The sequence below is a fragment of the Diabrotica virgifera genome, chromosome 3 (assembly GCF_917563875.1).
Source record: "Diabrotica virgifera virgifera chromosome 3, PGI_DIABVI_V3a".
Classification (NCBI taxonomy): domain Eukaryota; kingdom Metazoa; phylum Arthropoda; class Insecta; order Coleoptera; family Chrysomelidae; genus Diabrotica; species Diabrotica virgifera.
In genome coordinates, this window is record NC_065445.1 from 22,097,712 (window position 1) to 22,119,024 (window position 21,313).

Sequence of the window (21,313 nt, forward strand, 5' to 3'; positions counted from 1 at the left end):
TACCAGCTCGACTAGTTTCATTTCTTTTTATCTCACAACTTTTTGTGTATTTTGTGTTTTCCATCTTTTGCGCTATTTTGCCGGTTATTAGCACGCTCATCACTGTATACTACACACATCGGCGTACGTTTCACTTTATGTTTTGATTTAATTTGTTTGAAAATGAATCGTGACGCATGGGAAAAGTTATTAGTCCGTTCATTAACGGTAAAATATTGCAAAACCTCTAAATTTTAAAGAACCGCTTGGATTGACATGAATTTTGGCATACACATAGCTAACAAGTCAAGGAAAAAAAGTGATATTGTGCCGATATGTGCTTTTGCCCTGGGGGTGGTTTTCACCCCCTGTTGGGGGTGAAAAAATATTCGTCCAAAGAAAGTCAGGAAATGGCTAAACTGGCTAATTTTAAGTAACTTTTCTTCTATAGAGTTTTTTCACTAAGTCAATACTTTTCGAGTTATTTGACAGTGAATATGTTCATTTTTTCAACAAAATAACCACGCTTTTAGACGGTTTTTCGTAAATAACTCAAATAGTAAGTATTTTGTCGAAAAAACATTCCTAGCAAAAATATAGCCTTTAAAAATTTTTAAAAAAAGTGGTGTATATATCACGTCTCTACACCTAGTAAAAGCAGAGTTATAGCTAATAAAAAATAGGTTAATATTCGTCAAATTCCAAATGGAATATTTTAACGTGAAATAACCAAAAATTAAGCACATTTCGGGGAAAATTCATTAAAACTTGTTTAAAGTATTCATTTTTGTTTTATAAAAAAAAATTTCTAACATAAAAATTAAACAAGTTACGCTCAAAATAAAGTTAGTCCCTTTTGATTTTGGTAAAAAAATCGAGAAAATCAACCCCTAATTAGTATCTTAAATGAACTTAATCGTAACGACTTCACAAGTTTCTTGACTCGTGTATATATTGTTTATATGATCTGTAAGTTTCATCGGTTCAAAGTCCTTACTATTGAAACGGCTGTAGTTAAAAGGGGTTGAACGAGTCACTGGTCACGAATGTATGCAAATTTAGAAACACCAAATCTTAATCAATTTTTGTCTAACAGAAAAACAAAAAAATACATGATATTCAGAAAAGTAAATCTGACTTTTTTTGTTTTTCGAGATTTTTGGTATCTCTAACAATTTTTAAGTTATTTTGAAAAAAACATATTTTCCAAAATTTAAATTTTTAAAAATTTTACTTTGAAACCAAATTATTTCAAAAATAAGCACTTTGACTTGATCAAACTTACAGATCATATAAACACAACATAAGTAAAATAATTCGTGGAGCGGTAACGATTAATTTCATTTAAGTTGCTAATTAGGGGGTGGTCTTCCCGATTTTTTTTTTGCAAAAACAAAAGGAACTAACTTTATTTTGAGCGTAACTTGCTTAAATTTAATGCTAGAAACTTTTTGTAAAAACAAAAATAGCTTTTTTTAAACAGTTCAAAAACAGTTATTATGGGTTTTCCCCAAAAAGTGCTTAATTTTTTGGATATTTTACGTGGAAAAATTCTATTTGAAATTTGGTGAATATTAATCTATTTTTCAGTGGTTATAACTCTGGTTCTACGAGATCCAGAGACCTAATGCGTACACCATTTTTAAAATTTTTTTATGTGCTATATTTTTGCTAAGAACGTTTTTTTCGACAAAATACTTACTTTTTGAGTTATTTGCGAAAAACCGTCCAAAAATGTGGTTATTTTGTTGAAAAATGAACATATTCACTCGCAAATAACTCGAAAAGTGTTGACTTGGCGAAAAAACTCTATCGAACAAAAGTTACTTAAAATTAGTCAGTTTACCCATTTCCGGGCTTATTTTGGACATATATTTTTTCACCACCATGAGGGGGTGAAACTCACCCCCAGGGCAAAAGCACACATCGGCACAATATCACTTTTTTTCTTTGACATGTAAGCTATGCGTATGCCAAATTTCATGTCAAACCAAGCGGTTCTTTAAAATTTAGAGCAAAAACCGTGAAAGAATGGACTATATAGCGGACGAACAATAATAAAAAATTATCTACGTTTTGGGTTTTTACGGTATTTTACGCTTAAAGGTCGTTTATATGACTCATTAACATAGCCCCCTGTATACATTTTCACTATTAAACCATTTGCATCGATAGAGCTATTATTATCTCGTTTTATCTCTCCACTCGCACCAAACTGTAACTTGATAACAACTAATCAATGCTGTTCTGACGTTTGTATTTTCGGGATTTCTAAATAAACTTCCTGATTCCTATTTTGCAGTATCCATTCATCACGATGGTGTCCTAGAAATCTTGTTGGTCTAGACTTTCCGGCTTCTTCCATCTCCCGATAACCATGCGCGTTTCTCGAATCTTTCGCAAAGCGCAATTATTTTGAATTTGTGGTGCCTTTTTGTCGCGCTAGGCATTTTTACAATTTTTGGTAGGATAAACCTACACATTGTTCCTCAATATGAAACTGATCTTGTTATTACTTTTCGTTTTGTGTACCTTGATTTTTAAAAGTGAAAGTAATGTAAGACTGAAGGCGAATGAAGACTGGCGAGCAATGGAAAGAGCTAAAAGCATGTAAGTATGCCAATACATTTTAATTAATTAATTTAAATGAATACCCCATTCAACACGTTCTGTGCCAATCTAATTCATGTCGATTTTTACGAGAGCCGTTTACTTTTCTTGTTATATAAACGTTGAATTTTTATTATTTGCAAATATACGAGTAAAGTTGGTATTTTTAAATCATTTTTGTATGAATACAACTAGTATTGGATGTAAACGCACTAGAGCAGCGTTTCCCAAAGTTTTTTGGCCGAGGAGATCTATTCAGGACAGAAATTCTGTAGGGAGCACTTACCATATTGCACTTGAAACCTATATAGGTGTCACAAAGAACGAGAGATATTAGTTAGGGGTGGGAGAGTATTAACCATTACATTTTCTATTCACTTTATTCAATTTTTTTTTCAATCGCAAACATAAGAAACTTAATTACATATAACGAAAAACAAAAATAAATTGAACACACAGATCCTATTTCTAATAGTGTTGCCCAAATGCAAGACCAAGATGAGACTTAGACAGTCTTGGTCTTGGACTTGCGGCAGTACACCTAGTCTTGGTCTTGGTCTTGGTATTGCTGTCCCGGTCTTGGTCTTGGTCTTGCAGCAAGAGTCTTGCAAGTCTCGCAAGAGACTAGGGCCTATTAGCATATTGCCTATTGCATATCTTTGATCAACGTAACAGAGAGGTACATTTTAAGCTGGAATATCATAGCCATAGTAAATACCAGCCAAATTAATAAATATCTACACCAGCGGTTCTTAATCTGTGGTGCATGTACCACTAGTGGTACATATCATTATTTGCGGTGGTACACAAAACGCAAAAACAGCCAAAATCAGCCACAGTTATTATAGTTAATTAGATTACCTAGCTATTTCAGTTTGGTGGTAACAAAAATAATAAAAAGTATTTTGTGGTACATGACTCAAAAAGAATTACTGATCTAGACAATTGACACCGGGTGGGTTTGAACCCACGATCTAAGTGATCCGTGCCTATGTTCTAACTAATTAAAGTTTATTAAAAACTTATGTATTTTATGTATTATGTATAACATAATGTTAAGAAAATATGAGGCTATCGTTTTAATTTCAGTATTTTATAAATGCTAGAATATTCCACAGAATGATCATGTTTTGAGTATTCCTGTGATAAAAAAACACAGTTTGATTGGTACCTACACCCGGTGTACAATGACAATAATTGATTTGTCGAGCAACAATATTATTGCAGCGATATTTATAAAAATAAGACAACATATTAAAAAAATCACTTAAATCGGACAACATGTTTAGGAAATTCGAAACATTAACAATGACCCGTTTATAAGGTGGTGCGTAAATTTTTTGGAGAAGTGTATATCGTTATTAAATAATATTTCGGTATTTTGTTAGGGTATCCGGCATTATAATATTTTCTTTTGTCTCGGTATCATATTTTAAATATTATACGCGATACGCGCTGTTTCCGCAGATTTTGTTTAACCGAGTGACCTCATAGCACATTCAGCAAAAACAATACATTTTTACTTACTATTCTATATACCGATAAGATTTGTGTGTTTAAATTCCTAGAAAACTAATAATGAAAAAAATTAATTACTTATTAGGTATATTTTTTATCAGCTAATTTTAAAAAGTTTGGATACGATATTCGATATTACTATCGGCGTCGCAAAGCAAGAATGTTATGTTATGATCAGAAGGCGACTATTCTCATAACCCGGATAATTAATTTCAGAGAAGTCGTCTGCTGGGAAGGAATGTACAAAATATTTTATTTTTACATTGTAATAATGACCTCTGATTACGTGTCAAATAATGTGTGAAGTGTTCTTTAAATGGATATTTTGATAAGCTATGTATGTTTATGGTATTGTTCGTAATGCGCATAAGTCCAATTTTCAAAATTTTTGTGTTTCTCATAGAGTATCTAAGAATATAGTCGAACTAATATAATACTTCCTAAAACGACCCTCAGTTCTAACTTCAAGACGCAAGAGTCTCGCAGGCTTAGTCTTGTTCTTACTCAAGTCTTGCACGGTAAGTCTTGGTCGTGGTCTTGCTAAAATTAGGTGATCTTGGTCTTGGTCTTGGTCTTGGTCTTGGTCTTGGTCTTGGTCTTGCGAAAACGCAAGAACAAGACCAAGACTGCAAGACCAAGACCGATTTTGGGCAACACTAATTTCTAAAATCTTAAAAAACGTAATGTCTTCATTTTAATGTGAAGAATGAGGCTGCCTTGCTACGAAAAAATGCATTCGGTGACATTAATGGTAATTAATGTTTTAAAACTTATAAAATGATGACTTTCAACCGTCAAATATTTATAACAACTGTGTGTTTAATTGTATTAATTTGTACTTACATAAATAAATTACAATAAAATTTTGGTTTTGAACAGTTTTATTCATGAAATAATCGCAACAAATTTCACTCGATCTCTAAAATTATTATCGAATTTTTGCCCTCGTGACACTTTGACATAAACTGACTCCACTTCGGGTCGTGAAATTAAAATTGTCAAAGTGTCACTCGGGAAAAATTCGATAATTTTAGAGCTCTTGGGCAATTACTACTGACAATGTGCAAAAATTTATGTCAGATAAATAAAAGGAATCTTTTTAAAATGTGCGTTAGAACACAAATTTATTATTTTCACACAAAAAGCATAATTTTACCAAGGCATATTAATCATTGGAATGTAAACTGTAAAGTAGATGGAAACAGCGAATAAATTAAATTAACAATAATTTTACTGTAATACAACTAAAGTTTTCGTGGTCTCCGTCCACAACAATAGGCGCCAAAGTGTCTATTATCTATTGATCTCGGTCTTACTGTTGTGTACAGAGATGCTGCAACGATTTAAAATTTTGTGAATCCTGTAATATCTCTTTTATGTAATACTCTATATCTCAAATATTATTTTAATTTTTTTTCTTCCAGTATCTTTATTGACTTTTTAATAATCGTGATTGAACCAGTTTAAAAATTAATAATTGAATTAAATATTTCGATTGGTATGGGTATGCCATTCCTAGGTCATAGATTTTTAAAAATAATAATTTTATTGAATGGTGAAATCGATTTTAAGGGCATGGGCGCAAAATGTCGCCTGTCAAAATGTTCAATGTGTTTTAATTGTATTCATTTTTTTCCAATCCTGAGAAAACTAATACATATTTTTGAAAAATTTAAACGCAGAATGAAAGATTACTTTATATTACTTTATATTACTGAGGGCCGGAAGTCCCTGGAAGCTTGTGTAATGTTTATTTTAATAAGTTACAGGGGTGAAAATAAAAGAGAAAATTTAGTTTGATTTTGAATTGCAAATATATCATTCAAAAGAAGGTTTTTATTTATTCTAAGTGACTTTAGGCCCTCGGTAATAACGTAATCTTTCATTCTGCATTTAAATTTTTCCAAAATACCTATTAGTTTTATCAAGATTCAAAAAGAAAGAATATGTACAGGGTTATTCACTATATTTTGACCCCCCTGTAAACTGCTTTATTTACAGAATTAGAAAAAAATATTAAATACAACAGTTATTCGATTTTTAAATAATGATTTTTTGACATATATATCATACTAGTGACGTCATCCATCTGGGCGTGATGACGTAATTGACTATTTTTTAAAATGAGAATAGGGGTCGTGTGATAGCTCATTTGAAAGGGTATTCAATTCTCTATTCAGTAATATAAACATTAAGATAATTATTTATACAGGGTGTCAATAAAAATTTTTTTAATTAAATTTATTGACACAAAAAGAAGAATGTATGTAATTTATTTATTTCAAAATATCTTCTACTGCTGTTAAAAAACAGAAATAAAAGTTTATTGCACAATAAACATTGCTTTTTACTTAAACTCAATGTTTAAACTGCCAAGAGGCAGATGGGTGGCAACTTGAACATGGAATTTAAGTGAGAAGTAATGTTTATTTGTTCAATTAACATTTATTTCTGTTTTCTGACAGCAGTATAATGTATTTTGAATTAAATAAATTACATACACTGTTCTTTTTGTGTTAATTAATTTAATTAAATTTTTTTTGGACACCCTGTATAAATAATTATCTTATTGTTTATATTACTGAATAGAGAATTGAATAACCTTTCAAATGAGCTAGCACACGACCCCTATTCTCATTTAAAAAATAGTCGATTACGTCATCACGCTCAGATGGATGCCGTCACTAGTATGATATATATGTCAAAATATCATAATTTAAAAATAGAATAACTTTTATATTTAATATTTTTTTCTAATTCTGTAAATCAAGCAGTTTACAGGGGGTTAAAATATAGTGAATAACCCTGTACATTTAAAACACTGAAACATTGAAAATTTTGACAATGAAAATTTTGACAGGCATCATTTAGCGCCTTTCCCCTTACGAGGAACGGAGCAAAATGCCAAATTTTGACGCATGTCAAAATTTTCAATGTGTTTTAAATGTATAAATTTTTTTTTGAATCCTGAGAAAACTAATAAATATTTTTGAAAAATTTAAACGCTGAATGGGAGACTAGATTATTACCGAGGGCCGAAAGTCCCTGAAAACTTCTATAATGTTTATTATGATAAGTTACAGGGGTGAAAATAAAAGAGAAAATTATTTAGTGTGATTTTTAATTGCAAATACTTCATTCAAATAACCTTTTTATTTATTCCAAGGGACTTTCGGCTCTCGATAATAAAAATATTCTTTCATTCTGCATCTAAATTTTTCAAAAATACTTATACTCTGGGCTAATTAGCAAAATACAAGGAAAAGTTATTTACCAGCAATTTTATTGCTGGAATCGAATCTTATTATTGTATGTATTAATAATATAGGTACGCAAAGTCTGCAGATAGTGTGCTACTTTTTTTAAAAACAAAATGGCGCCAGAAAATCGTGCTTTTTTCAATTTTTGCTCTATAACTCCAAAGATTTTAACTTTACACCAAAAACACCCAAATAACAATTCACCGCAATTAAGTTATGCATAGAGACGTGTTTTTCCCGATTCACTTCGACGAAAACTTTCCCCGGAAAAAGCGGGTTTTTCCAACAAAATCTTTAATTTTCAACTAAAATTTTAGATAAGTATTTGTTAATCAATAAATAAATAACTTGGTAATGTAAAAGCCCTTTTCGTATGGATTATAATTCCACAAGCCGATGGAAATTGAATGAACAGTTTAGCAACAATTGAATTGTTAATTAAAAATTTATGGTCGCTATAATAACGACAATAATTATGATGCATAAGAATAACTATGATTTTTTCATAAAAAGACACTATACCTATCTAATGTACTTTACAGAATTAAAATTGGACTATTTAAGCGGCCTCAGGAATATTTTAAAATTATAAACAATTTTTTTGCTAATAAACAAATACAATATCTCGGGAAATATTAAACTAAATTAAATTGTGGAAACGGTATTCCAAAAACAGCGGAAGGACGCTTCTTTTAAAAGAAAAAAACGTTTAATTGTGACGAGTGGTTTCTGAGATACAACCGGTCAAAGTTGACCGGAATTTACGGCAAAGATATAAACAATAGGATCATAATTTTTAAAGCATCACCTTTTTATTTTTGTCCTCTTTCTCCACACCAATTTTCATATCTTTAAAATACTCATAACATATAATATTATAATAAAAACTATCGATAATACGTGTGAAAATTGCCAAAAATAGCAAAATTCCAATCAAAAATTAGGTTGGAGAAAATGTAACCCTCAAAGATCAAAATCGGTATACGTTAAAAAAATGCATTTTCTCGGCTTCTCATGAAGCAATTTCCTTCATTCTCTTTTTGTTCCCTAATAACTCGAGTAGAGCCATCGAACTAACTCATTATTAAATGTCAAACTTGCTTTTGTTTTGTTATAATAGATTAATTTATTTAAAAGAACAGAAAACTACATATTTTTTCCAGTTGTAGGCTTTTTTTAGATAAACTTACTACAAGTGTACCTTTTAAAGTTAAAAACATAAATATTCTCATTTGAAAGCTGTATAATTATTTAAACAATTTTTATTTAAACAAATTAAAATTTTGTGTTATAATAAATTAATTAACTTATTATAACAAAACAAAAGCAAGTTTGACATTTAATAATACGTTAGTTCGATGGCTCTACTCGAGTTACTTGGGAACAAAAAAAGAATGAAGGAAATTGCTCCACGGGAAGCCGAGAAAATACATTTTTTTAACGTATACCGATTTTGAAGTTTGAGGGTTACATTTTCTCCAACCTAATTTTTGATTGGAATTTTGCTATTTTGGCAATTTTCACACGTATTATCGATAGTTTTTATTATAATAATATATGTTATGAGTATTTTAAGGATATGAAAATTGGTGTGGAGAAAGAGGACAAAAATAAAAAGGTGACGGTTTGAAAATTATGATCCTATTCTTTATATCTTTCCCGTAAATTCCGGTCAAATTTGACCGGTTGTATCTCAGGAACTACTCATCATAATTAAACGTTTTTTCTTTTAAAAGAAGCGTCCTGCCGCTGTTTTTCGAATACCGTTTTTCTAATTTAATTTAGTTTAATATTTTCCGAGATATTCTATTTGTTTATAAGCCAAAAAATTATTTATAATTTTAAAATATTCCTGAGGCCGCTTAAATAGTCCAATATCAATTCTGTAAAGTACATTAGATAGGTATAGTGTCTTTTTAAAAAAATCATAGTTGTTCTTATGCATCGTAATTATTGTCATTATTATAGCGACCGCAAATTTTTAATTAACAATTCAATTGTTGCTAAACTGTTCATTCAATTTCCATCGGCTTCTGGAATTATAATCTATACGAAAAGGGCTTTTACATTGCCAAGTTATTTAATTATTGATTAACAATTACTTATCTAAAAGTTTAGTTGAAAATTAAAGATTTTGTTGGAAAAACCCGCTTTTTCTGCAGAAAGTTTTCGTCGAAGTAAATCGGAAAAAACACGTTTCTATGCAGAATTTAATTGCGGTGAATATTTATTTGAATGTTTTTGGTGTAATGTTAAAATCTTTGGAGTTATAGAGCAAAAATTGAAAAAGACACGATTTTCAGGCGCCATTTTGTTTATAAAAAGAGTAGCACACTATCTGCGGACTTTGCATACCTATATTATTAATATATACAATCATAAGATTCGATTCCAGCAATAAAATTGCTGGTAAATAAGTTTCCCCAAAAATGGCCTATTCTCCGATAATCAGCCCAGACTATTAGGATTGAAAACTACTTCGTCTCTGCAAAATAATTATTTTTCGAAGCTCTTTCGATCGTATCTCGGCTTCTACGCATTCAAATGAGCTTTACAAAGTCTCACTTTAAAGCTAAGGGGGAGGGGGGTATGGTTTGATATCAACCTTTTAAGCACATTTTTGTGATTTCCTTTAAACTACGGTAAATTATTATTTTTTTAATTAAATGAGCATATTAAGTACAACTCAAAGAATATTAAAAAAAAATGTTCAATAAAAAATATCAAAAAATAAACGGTGACAAATTTTTATAGACATCTCAAAAAAAGATTTTTCGGTGTAAAAAAACGTGGTGAAATAGCCAAACTCGAACAGATTAAAAATACCAAAATATACTATTCCGGAAATGATGATCCAATACATCGCAATGGAGTAGTGATTGTTGTGAAGAAGAGCTTTACTTGTATATTTTACTTCAGAGCTTCCTTATTTAAAGCTTTGTGTAAATCAGATAATATATTATATTAATAACACAACAATAAATTTCAGGGTGTCCATGTGGGCCAAAAAAATAGGCGCCAAACTTCAGCAGTTGAGCAAAAAGATGACAAGAGAAGACGAGGTAGAAAAGGTACATTACCTAAGGTCTCATCTAGCGCATAATAGATCCTAATTTATGTTATTTTTAGAGCTTTGTAATACTTGAAGACAAACTAGTCCAAGAAGATGCAGCAGATCTAATACACGACGTAGCCTATGATATTGAGACAATGATGAAACAAAAGGAAGAAGCTGTTCATGTAAGTTTTATTCATAAATTATATTAATTTCTTGCTATATCATTCGACAATGTTCACTCCCAATTTTAAATAATTTTATAAGTCAATCCTGAATAATAATTACTACTCTCCATGCTCTTCCCCACTCCTTCAGAAAACAGCAATACAATAATCAAATTGAACGAAAAATAACTCTCTCTACTACCCTCTTTCGAAGCGAATAGGCGAAAAAGACTCTCTATCTCTCTCTATCTCTCTCTATCTCTCTCTCTCTCTCTCTCTCTCTCTCTCTCTCTCTCTCTCTCTCTCTCTCTCTCTCTCTAATTTCTTCTCTGGACCTGAAAAGACCCTTCCTTTCTCTTGTATTGTCTATTAGTAGGAACCACTAGTACCACTAGATTTCGAGACAACCGTCACAGAATAAAAAGATAGGCTTCCCACGCTCAGATATCTGGAATTGACAATGAGGACCAAAGGACGGCAGGTATGCCTCGGCAGGGACGCCTCGTCTCGTCCATGCTTTTCAACGTTTACTCCGAAAGAATTTTCAGAACCCCACTTTCTGAAAAACAAGAAGGAATAATTGTGAACGGTGTAAAGTCATCAATAATTTGCGATATGCGGACGACACAGCACTCCTATAGCTTCTACTCAAGAAGATCTGCAAACATTACTTAATAGTGCCGTTGAAAGTTGTAGGAAGCAGGTCTGGATCTGAACATACGAAAACCCAAAATATTGGATTTCAGTTAAATTTAATATCAGTTAAATTGTAACGCAAATAATCACGGTGAAATTAATTCCATAATAGAGCAGTCCAGAGACGCAGCTAGAAGGATATCCAAGGTATTATGTAACAGAGACCTAAAATTGGCATTGACACCTAAATGTGGTGCTATAGAAGAATTTAAACAGTTTTTTGGGTGGAGAAGATTAGAAATTCTACAATACTAGAACATCTCAGCAAGACTACTGAGATTATAAAAAGCATTAAGAAGAGAATGTTGGAGCATTTCGGACATGTAATGAGAAGTCCCAAATATAGATCGCTACAAGATAATATGCAAGGGAAAATAGCAGGTAAACGCAGTCCAGGACGAAAAAGGACTTAATCGTTGAAGAACTTGTAAAATTGGTATGGTATTGATACAAGTGTGCTATTGCTGGCAGTGAATAAAATTAAGATAGTTAGGATGGTAACAAACGTTGTGAAACGACATGGTCCATGAAGAAAAAGAAGAAGATCAAGAAGCTCGGACAGATAACAATCCAATTTATATTCTAATAATACAATGGTATGTTAGCAGTTATTTTTTATTCCAAGTTAATGGCCCTGGCAAAGCCAAAAGTCCAGTCATGTTTCCTAATAGTTTTATCAACCAATGCTTACAGTATGAGACATGGTACATTGGGATACAATAAGTTTAGTGTGTTTGTAAATGCCTAAAGGTTTTTTTGGTTAGTTATATTTATTAGATATTATTGTTTTTCTTTAATTTACCATTTTTATTTTAATTTAAAAGTGAGTGGAAAAAATCGACTCGATTATTACGATAAGTTCGCCAGAAGTTATTTACAGGTATTTTTCTTGTTAGCATTAGAAGTCTGTTGGAGCAAATTTAGGAACACAGGAAAGGCTTACCTTGAACTATCAGCATGTGTCGTTCTCTGGTAGAATGCTCTCCTGTCTCATTGAATCTACCTTGAACTAAAGTAGCGCATGTTTGGATGATTACTCCATTAATCCATTGGTTCTGCATCCTCCATATATTTTATCACTCCGGAAAATCTTCTGATCCCGGCGACGTCCACATATTCTAATTCTCACTTACTCCATCGTATGATCCTTTCTATAGTACAGCTCTATTATATTCAAGATAAAGAAGTCTGAATATATAAATTAACCCGCGAGTAGTCGCGCGGTGAGATGAATCTCAATTTTTATCCTTTTCGCGATCACTTGATGAAAAATTTTGCAATTTTAAAAAAATTTCGTAAGTGCCCCGAGGAAGGGTGTAGTAATGCGTAGGAATTTTTTTTCTTCTTCTTTTTGTGGAATTTATGGCTTTGGGGAAAGCCAATTAGCTTTAACCCGCGAGTAGTCGCGCCGTTACATAGAATCTCACATTTCATTTTTCGTAATACAGTAAAACCTGTCAGTAACTTAGTCTTACACTTTCCAAACATTAAAATATATCGTCATGTTTATTAAAATATATATAAAACATATGATGCACTAACATGAAAAGTAGTAAGAATCGGCAAAAAATCACAAAATGCACAATAATTCTATACACTTTATAACACATTTTTTTGTTAAACTTCTTTGGGCTTCTTTGAAATTAAAAGCAAAATGGTGTAACACAATCAGCCAATCACATCGAGCAATTTTATCATGTAACAAATTCGAGCATGAGCAGCCTATGACAGTATCATAGTCATATCACAGCCACCTAAAAACATAAAATAACTCGGATAGATGTTCACTTTGGTTGTGACTAAAACTCCGATACTACTGTATAAATTTATATTATTTTGTTTATTATGTTTCAGAACATCGCCGATTACATGGAATTTATTCATTATCATCGTAATGATACACCGTTATTTGAAAACGGCACCTATGAGTATTTTAATGCTGATAATTTAACTTCTACTGATTATACTCCTGAAGCTTTGGACGATCTGCATTCTATTATTCTTAATGTAAATATGGCTTATGTTTAAGTGCTTTCTATTAGATATTAAGTAGATTTTAGTCTATACAAATTAGATGAGTACCTACTGTAGATAGATGCTATTAGTTACAAAGTAGTATAGTATAGGCAGAATTTTACTAATAAAATCCTATTTTTTATGTATGTTTATGTCTTACAAACATTATTACAAACTTGATTTTTATTATTTTTCACATTTAAGTGCAAACATTTCCAAGTATCGATATTTTTCTTTTATGTTTAACGGTTATTAGTAATAGTATATTTTCCTTTTAAAGGATTCATTTATATTTTTAAAATGTCTGTGAATTTGCGACAACAGGTGAATTTGAAGTTGCCTACCTAATAGAGTAGATGCAGTTTGTTTTATTGACGGCACCGGAATTATAATGATCCACGATAATGATCTTTCTCTATAAAATTCTTATGTCAAATTCAAATTGCTTTTAGTGGAAAGTTCACAGTATTTGAAGAATAAAAGACAAATTTTTGTTAAATATCAATAAAAATAAATTATTTTCGTAAGTGTCTGTGTTATTTCTCTGGTTGGTATGTAAGTATTTTAAAAATTAAAAACATAAATATTTTGTTTTAATATCTTTAGCAACAAAATTATTAGATAAACTACAGTTTTTAATCTTTTCATATCTACGAATAGGGTACAATATTTTTATCTCTTTGTTCAGTCTTAATAGAATACAAATAATTATTGTAGTTAATTAAAAATCATACCTATTTTACTAGAAAATTTAAAAGATATATTTTCTGATTCAGGAAAAAATATCGGTTATAAGACATTATTATAATTGATACTATTATAATACATAATTATATTAATTATTATTATATTTGAGAATATAGAACATGATAAATGACAATTTTATCTCATAACTTTAATTAATTCAAACCAAACAAGTTTTGTGATCTACATAATTTTTGCATTATTTTTATTATAGTGCTAGTCCATTAACTCACGGTAAAATATTGCAAAACCTCCGAATTTTCAACATTCGATTGACATGAAATTTGGTATACACATAGTGTAGGGGAGTGCTATAGATTTTCATTTCGGAAAAAATCAAACAAGATAGAACTTTTTGTAATTTCATTAAGAAATGTTTAATAAACAATATATCAAAAAGTTCTACTCGAGAAGTGGGTGCTTCATTTTTTATTAAACAAATGAATTGCGAAATTAGATGTTTTTTTTAAATAACTCCGAAAATATAAACTTTAGAAAATAACTGACTTGAACATTAAAAAATTCAGAAAATTTTACAAAAAAAAACCTTATATAAAGATTTTTCTAAAATTTAATCTGTAGCTTCTATAGTTTTTTATTTATAACGCTAAAGTCACCCTTCTCACAAACATTGGCGCACTGTAAACTAGAGTTCGGAGAAGTGCACGGTTGAGTTATTTTAATGTAATTCTTTAACTAATGGATCAAATGAAATTTTACAAATTGGACATAAAGGAAGACTAATTAGTCTATCTTATGGTTATAATAGAAATAAATAAAATATATGGACATAAGTACGGTGTGGGCGGAAAATGAGACTTATATGAATTTTGTTTAAAAATTATTTAAAAAAGTGTAACATATAATTTTTCTTATAAACTCTCAATTTTTCACAACTTACCTTTCAAACATTTTACTAAGCGATGTTATATTCAAAAAAAATCTCAAAAATTTAATTTAAATGATACGACACGTTTCAAAAAATGTAATTTTTGAAAACTTCGTAGTTTTACAGAATTACCACCAATTTAAGACGGTATTACTCATGTTTGAACAGATTTATTACACTTTTATAGGTAAGTTTTCAAAGCTTGGGATGTAATATTTAAAACGCACTAAATTATTTTACTTTAGAGATGAAATTAACTATTTCTTTTTGAGAAAATTAAGAAAGATAACAAAAATTTATTAAAAAAACCGAAAATTACCAGCTAAAATAATTTTTATACGAAGTAATCAAAACTTTTTTCTGTAAAACTTACCTAAAATAAATTTAATAATAAGCTTTAACAATAATAAATGTTCAACAAAAAAAATTTTTAGCTCTTATACAGTATGTCTGCGTAAGTTGAAACCTATTGATAACTTTTTTATTATCAGTTTTGCGAAAAAGAGTATTGTTTATAAAATACTCTCCATCGTATATAATCTAAGATGCAATCATCAAATACCAAATTTTGTTAATTTTATACGAGGTATGTCAAAAAATATTAATTTCACTCAAGAGTAAATTACCTTTATATTTCCCAATATCGAAAATTGTTATTAAGAAAAGTTGTTTTAAATTAAAAAATATGTTTCAGTGTTCAATTACATCCTTCTAATTAAAATCTTTTGAATAATAAAGGCACTTAATCATAAGAAAAATTTATATTTTTTACATACCTCGTATAAAATTGAAAACGTTTGATATCTGATGGTTGTATATTAGATTTTAGACCAGGTAGAGCATTTTATAAAAAATAACTTTTTTCGTAAAATTGATAATAAAATAGTTATCATACCTAATTTTAATAAAATGATGAGTATCCGTAATTTGAGAAAAAATTGGATTTTTTTTTTCGATTAGAATGATGTAGGTAATTGTATATTAAAACATAGTTTTTAATTTCAAACAACTTTTCCTAATAACATTTTTTGATATTTTGGAATATAAAGGTACTTTACTCTTTAACGGAATTCATATTTTTGACATACCTAACTCGTATAAAATTGATAAGATTTGATATCTGATGGTTGAGTTTTAGATTTTTGACTATCCAGAGCATTTTATAAAGAACAACTTTTTTTCGTAAAATTGATAATAAAAAAGTTTTCCATGTAGTCTCTAGCTACGCAGACATACTGTATAAAAGCTTCTGTATAAGAATTTTCAAATTGTAATGCCATATTCGGATTCAGCATAATCAAAAACAAAATAGAAACATATTTGATGAAATAAAATGATGAATTTAACTATATTTTTAAAATTATTTATACAAAACAATTGTTATTTTTTAAACAATTAATAAACAATTAGCGGCCAAATCTGCGAGTAGAAGTTTTTAATTTAACATGTATATAAACTACAAAAAAAAAGTTTTAAAAAAATATAAGCTTGTTTGAATTATTCCGAAACAATGCATGGTTTCGTTCTAATCCCCCCTAAGTTCTAAGCACTCCCCTATAGTAACATGTCAAAGAAAAAAAAAGTGATGTGCCATTGTAAATTTGTTACGTGAGCAAAAGATACGCTTTTGCCCCTCATCGCGCATCAGTGTGCTATGGGGGGGAAAGGGATGGCCTGGGGCATTGGAGCGAGGTGGGGTGATCCCTGTTTACACTCGGGTCAAAACACCTCGCCCCAATGAATTGTTACACCCGAATGTACTCTTTCGAGAGGGTGGACATTCCCACAGGTCGGGTTAAATCAAATTGCTTGCTTGCTTGAGATACGCTTTTGCCCTGGGGATGAGCATCACCCCCTCTCGGGGGTGAAAAAATATCCTTTCAAAATAAGTCCGGAATTGGATAAACTGACTAATTCTTAGACATTATTGTTCTGTGGAGTTTTTTCTATAGCTTTCTAAGTCATTATCATTACTTTTCGAGATATTGGCGAGTAAATATGTTCATTTTTCAACAAAAACACGTTTTTAGTCGGTTTTTTTAATTCAATATTAGAATAAAATGTTGTTTGGTTTTTTTACAATAACTCCGGTTATTTTAAAGATACCGTATCCTGTCTAAAACCATTTTAAAGAAAATTTGAATTATGATAAATCCATATTAATCACATATATTCAAAATCTTTGGACTTTATAAGGTAAAGTGTTAATTTTTTTTTAAAAACCCTATATTTGTACTTTAAAAGGATTTACAAAAATTAAAAAATGCGCTTTATATCTTGATCTTTTTTTTTCAAAAAACATGCATTTTAAACCTGTCCAACTTTTTAAACATAGAAATAATACTATAATAAAAGATATTATAAAAGGAAAACGATATGCATATTTTAAGAGGAAACAGTAGCGATCAACAGGTAGCGAAAACGCGTTCCAAGATTGCGGCTGTAATTTTGAATATTTTTTCGAAATATTTGGCACACATAATCGTAATATAATAAAGAATGTCGGTGCAGAGCCCAATTTGAAAAATATATTAATATGTGGAAATTACTCTGTAATTAAGTACAATATTAAAAAAACGAGCTTGTACCGCCATTAATAAGAACAAAAAAATACATTTTCTTCAATTAAACTTTTTTATCCGATGAACAGATTTTGTGTCATTTTGGAACTACTAATGAAATAAAAAAAAAATTAGTAGTTCCAAAATGACACAAAATCTAGGCATCGGATAAAAAAGTTTATTTGAGGAAAGTGTATTTTTTTTTGTTCTTCTTAATGGCGTTACAGGCTCGTTTTTTTAATATGGTATTTAATTACAGAGTAATTTCCACATATTAATATATTTTTCAAATTGGGCTCTGTACCGCCATTCTTTATTATATTACGAATACGTGTGCCAAATATTTCGAAAAAATATTCAAAATTACAGCCGCAATCTTGGAACGCGTTTTAGCTACCTGTTGATCGCTACTGTATCACCTTAATTTTAATTCTGGTGGATGAGGGGTTAAATATACTGGTAATTTTTTCTTAAAATACATTAGTCATCATTTTTTGCACCATATCTCGCTTAGTTTGAATGAATATTTATCAAAAAGCGAATCTCCTTGTTTTTTTATAAGCTACAAAAATATTTGTTATAGTTTTTTTTTTCGTTAGATGCATAGTTTTTGTATTCGTTAAAAACAACTATACTAAAGCAACTACATATATAAATCCTTATGATATACAGGGTCGCATAAAATTTGCGTTATGAACCAAACGGTTACACGGTTTTATTTTTCTTGCTAATATTATTAATTTAGCAATCTTAATATAATAACACAATCATTTTGTTGTAGACAAGGCGAAAATGGCGGGTTCGTTAGAAAAAATATTCCCATGAGCTTTTTTTTGCATAATCACATTCGTGAGACATCCCAGAATAAGGTTCAAGAAGTTGCCCAAGTGAAAAGTGGTACTTTTTTTAACCATTTTTTTTAATCAAATTTGTGTTAGGTTTTTTGGACCATTCTGGACAAAAAAGGTCTCTTGTAATTTTTCTCTAAAGTTGATCGTTTTCGAGTTATAAACAATTTAAAATTGAAAAAAACGAAAAATGGCGATTTTCAAGGCTTAATAAATTGGTTAAAAATTATTATTCTGAAAGTCAGAAAGTGACTAAATCAAAGTTTAAAGCCCCCCTACAAGATTCTGAAGAAATTTTTGTCATACTTTTATTACTAAGCTGTTATTTTTAAGTAATAATAATGAGCGCCAGCACGTATTAGGCGGCCGTCTATGGTGAGTGCGAGAGAGATGCCATTCCAGCAGTCCAATGGGGCATCTTACTCGCACTCACATTTACAGCCGCGTTACTGCGCTCTTACCGCTTATTGTTAATAATTAAAAATAACAGTTTAGTAATAAATTAATGACACAAATCTCTTCAGGATCATGTAGGGGGGCTTTAAACTTTGATTTAGTTACTTTCTGACTTTCATAATAATAATTTTTAACCGAGTTATTAAGTCTTAAAAATGGCCATTTTTGCGTTTTTCAAATTTTAAATTGCTTATAACTCGAAAACCATCAACTTTAGAGAAAAATTACAAGAGACCTTTTTTGTCCAGAATGGTCTAAAAACCCTAAAATAATAATTTTTGCAATTTGATTAAAAAAAATTGTTAAAAAAAATTGGACCACTTTTCTCGTGGACGACTTCTTGAACCTTATTCTGGGTTGTATTACAAATGTGGTTATGCAAAAAAATCTCATGAGAATATTTTTTCCAACGAACCCGCCGTTTTCGCCTTGTCTATTGATCTTTGTCTAAGTTTTTATATATGATTTTTTCTTTATTTTAGAATGAATGCCATTGGAAATGTGAACAACCAAGCAAGTCAGATCTTACAAATAACAAGTTTGCAAATCCAAAAAGAAGACTTAAACTTTTTGCTCCACGAGACAATGAAGAAGGCAGAGAATGCAACTGTAAGCATTTACCAGAAAAAGAAAGACCTCGGCGTACATATGAGAGTCTGCCATTAAAAGATGATTCCAGGTTTGGGACTAAGGTCAACTTGGATATTAGTATTGCTAAGTTAGCATTAAATGTATACGAGAGAGGTGAGTTTACCTATTATTATTTATTTCAATCACGATTACCCCATATTCACCGTTTGTTATTATTAAGCATCCGCTACAGAACCTCTGACGAAAATCTACTATGCTGTCGCAAGATCAATGAATGTTGTATGAGCATTTCTTTTCATTAGAGAAAATAATATTTCCTAATATTAGGCTATTGATTATGTTCAAAATAAGAGAGCTAAAAGGAACTACAACGTTAACGAAATTTTATTATTTCATATGGTCAATGGACATCTATGTATGAAAAAACCGCGGAGTGCTACAATTTAAATGGGTGCGTTTTTGAGAAAAGGGTGAATTAGTCCCTAGGCATAGGGTGAAGTAGGGTGAGTTCTATGCATTTTTGGTACAAACACGTCTACAGGAATATTATTACAGGTTAAATTTACTATAGAAATATCACTTTTTAAAGTAAAAAAAAAAGTTTTTACAAAAATATATTCAAAAGAAAAGCAAGAAAAAAACAAGAAAGAAAGCAATTTTGTTTTTTGTTCCATAATTTTTTTCTGCAGTGATATAGGTATAGACATTACTTGAGTGAAAAATAACTTCCATCCTTACTCTTTAAAATGACGTCTGGTAAAAGCCTCTAGAGTTTACAGTTTTCGAAATAGAATTTTTCAAAATTCGCCGTTCACAGCATTTTTTGCCATTTTCCCCATTATTTCGCAAACATTGTTCTGTAACTTTTTTCTACGCATTTCTAGGTATATTCAATGATACATTTAGTAGAAACAGAAGTCAATTACCTTTAAAATGGTCTATCGCATAAGGTTGTGCGACTATTTTTAAGCAAGTTATGCTTTTTCAAGGTTTTATACTTTTAATGATTTTTTATACTTATCATTATTTTTTAAATTTCTCATTATGACTTTTTTTTCTTATATATTTAGGTATATATATTATGGAATAAAAAAAGCTTATTTCCTTTACTTTAAAATGGTGTATTGCAAAAAATTTTAGGAATATCTTCAAACAAGATATCCAAGGGTATTTGAAATTTGAGAAACATTTTAATTAATTTTTTTTTATTTTTTTTTTTAAATAGAAAAATATTGCACATTATAACATAATTTTTAATTCCAAATAACTTTTCTTAATAAAACTTTTCGATATTTTGAAATATAAAGGTACTTTGCTCGTACACTATTGACAACATTTTATGTCTGATAATTGCATCTTAGGTTTTAGACTATGCAGAGCATTTTATAAAGAATAATGTTTTTTCATAAAGTTAATAATAAAAAGTTTTCCATATGGTTCCATCTTAGTGGGACCTATTATTGCATTTGTCACATTTTGAAAAAGCATATCTTGTAAGGAAAATAAGCGTTCTTTTTTATTACACAATGTATATACCTAAATATACAATAAAACAAGTTATAATGAGAAATTTAAAAATAATCGCAAAATATATCAAAAATCGTTAAAAGTATAAAGTTTGAAAAACCATATCTTGCTTAAAAATAGTCAAAATAGCCTTCTACAAAATGTAACATTGCATATACCTAAAGTTGCGAAGAAAAAAGTTACAGAACAATGTTCGCGAAGTAACAAGTAAAATGGCCCAAAATCGCTGTGACTGGCAAATTCTGTAAAATAATATTTTGAAAACTGTAAATCACAGAGCCTTCTGTCAAACGCTATTTTAAAGAGAAAGGACGAAAGTTTTTTGTCTGTGAAGCAATGCCTATACCTATATCCCCGTGGAAAAAAGTTATGGGACAAAAAACTAAATTGCTATCT

At 30.0% G+C, this 21,313-nt stretch overlaps 1 protein-coding gene across 2 annotated transcripts in view; it reads left to right on the forward strand.

Moving 5' to 3' along the window:
• The first annotated feature begins 2,287 nt into the window (after positions 1 to 2,287).
• LOC114325682 (voltage-dependent calcium channel subunit alpha-2/delta-3-like) overlaps positions 2,288 to 21,313 on the forward strand; it is a 111,210-nt gene continuing 92,184 nt past the window's right edge. The window contains exons 1-5 of one of the 2 annotated variants that reach the window (XR_007697002.1): positions 2,288 to 2,589; positions 10,357 to 10,438; positions 10,497 to 10,607; positions 13,140 to 13,292; positions 19,282 to 19,543. Coding sequence is in view for 1 of the 2 variants with exons in the window: in XM_028273812.2 (XP_028129613.2) it covers positions 2,474 to 2,589; positions 10,357 to 10,438; positions 10,497 to 10,607; positions 13,140 to 13,292; positions 19,282 to 19,543 (724 nt within the window). In the remaining variant the exon portion in view is untranslated. The remainder of the gene's footprint in view (positions 2,590 to 10,356; positions 10,439 to 10,496; positions 10,608 to 13,139; positions 13,293 to 19,281; positions 19,544 to 21,313) is intronic. The other variant, XM_028273812.2, reaches the window with a different exon arrangement.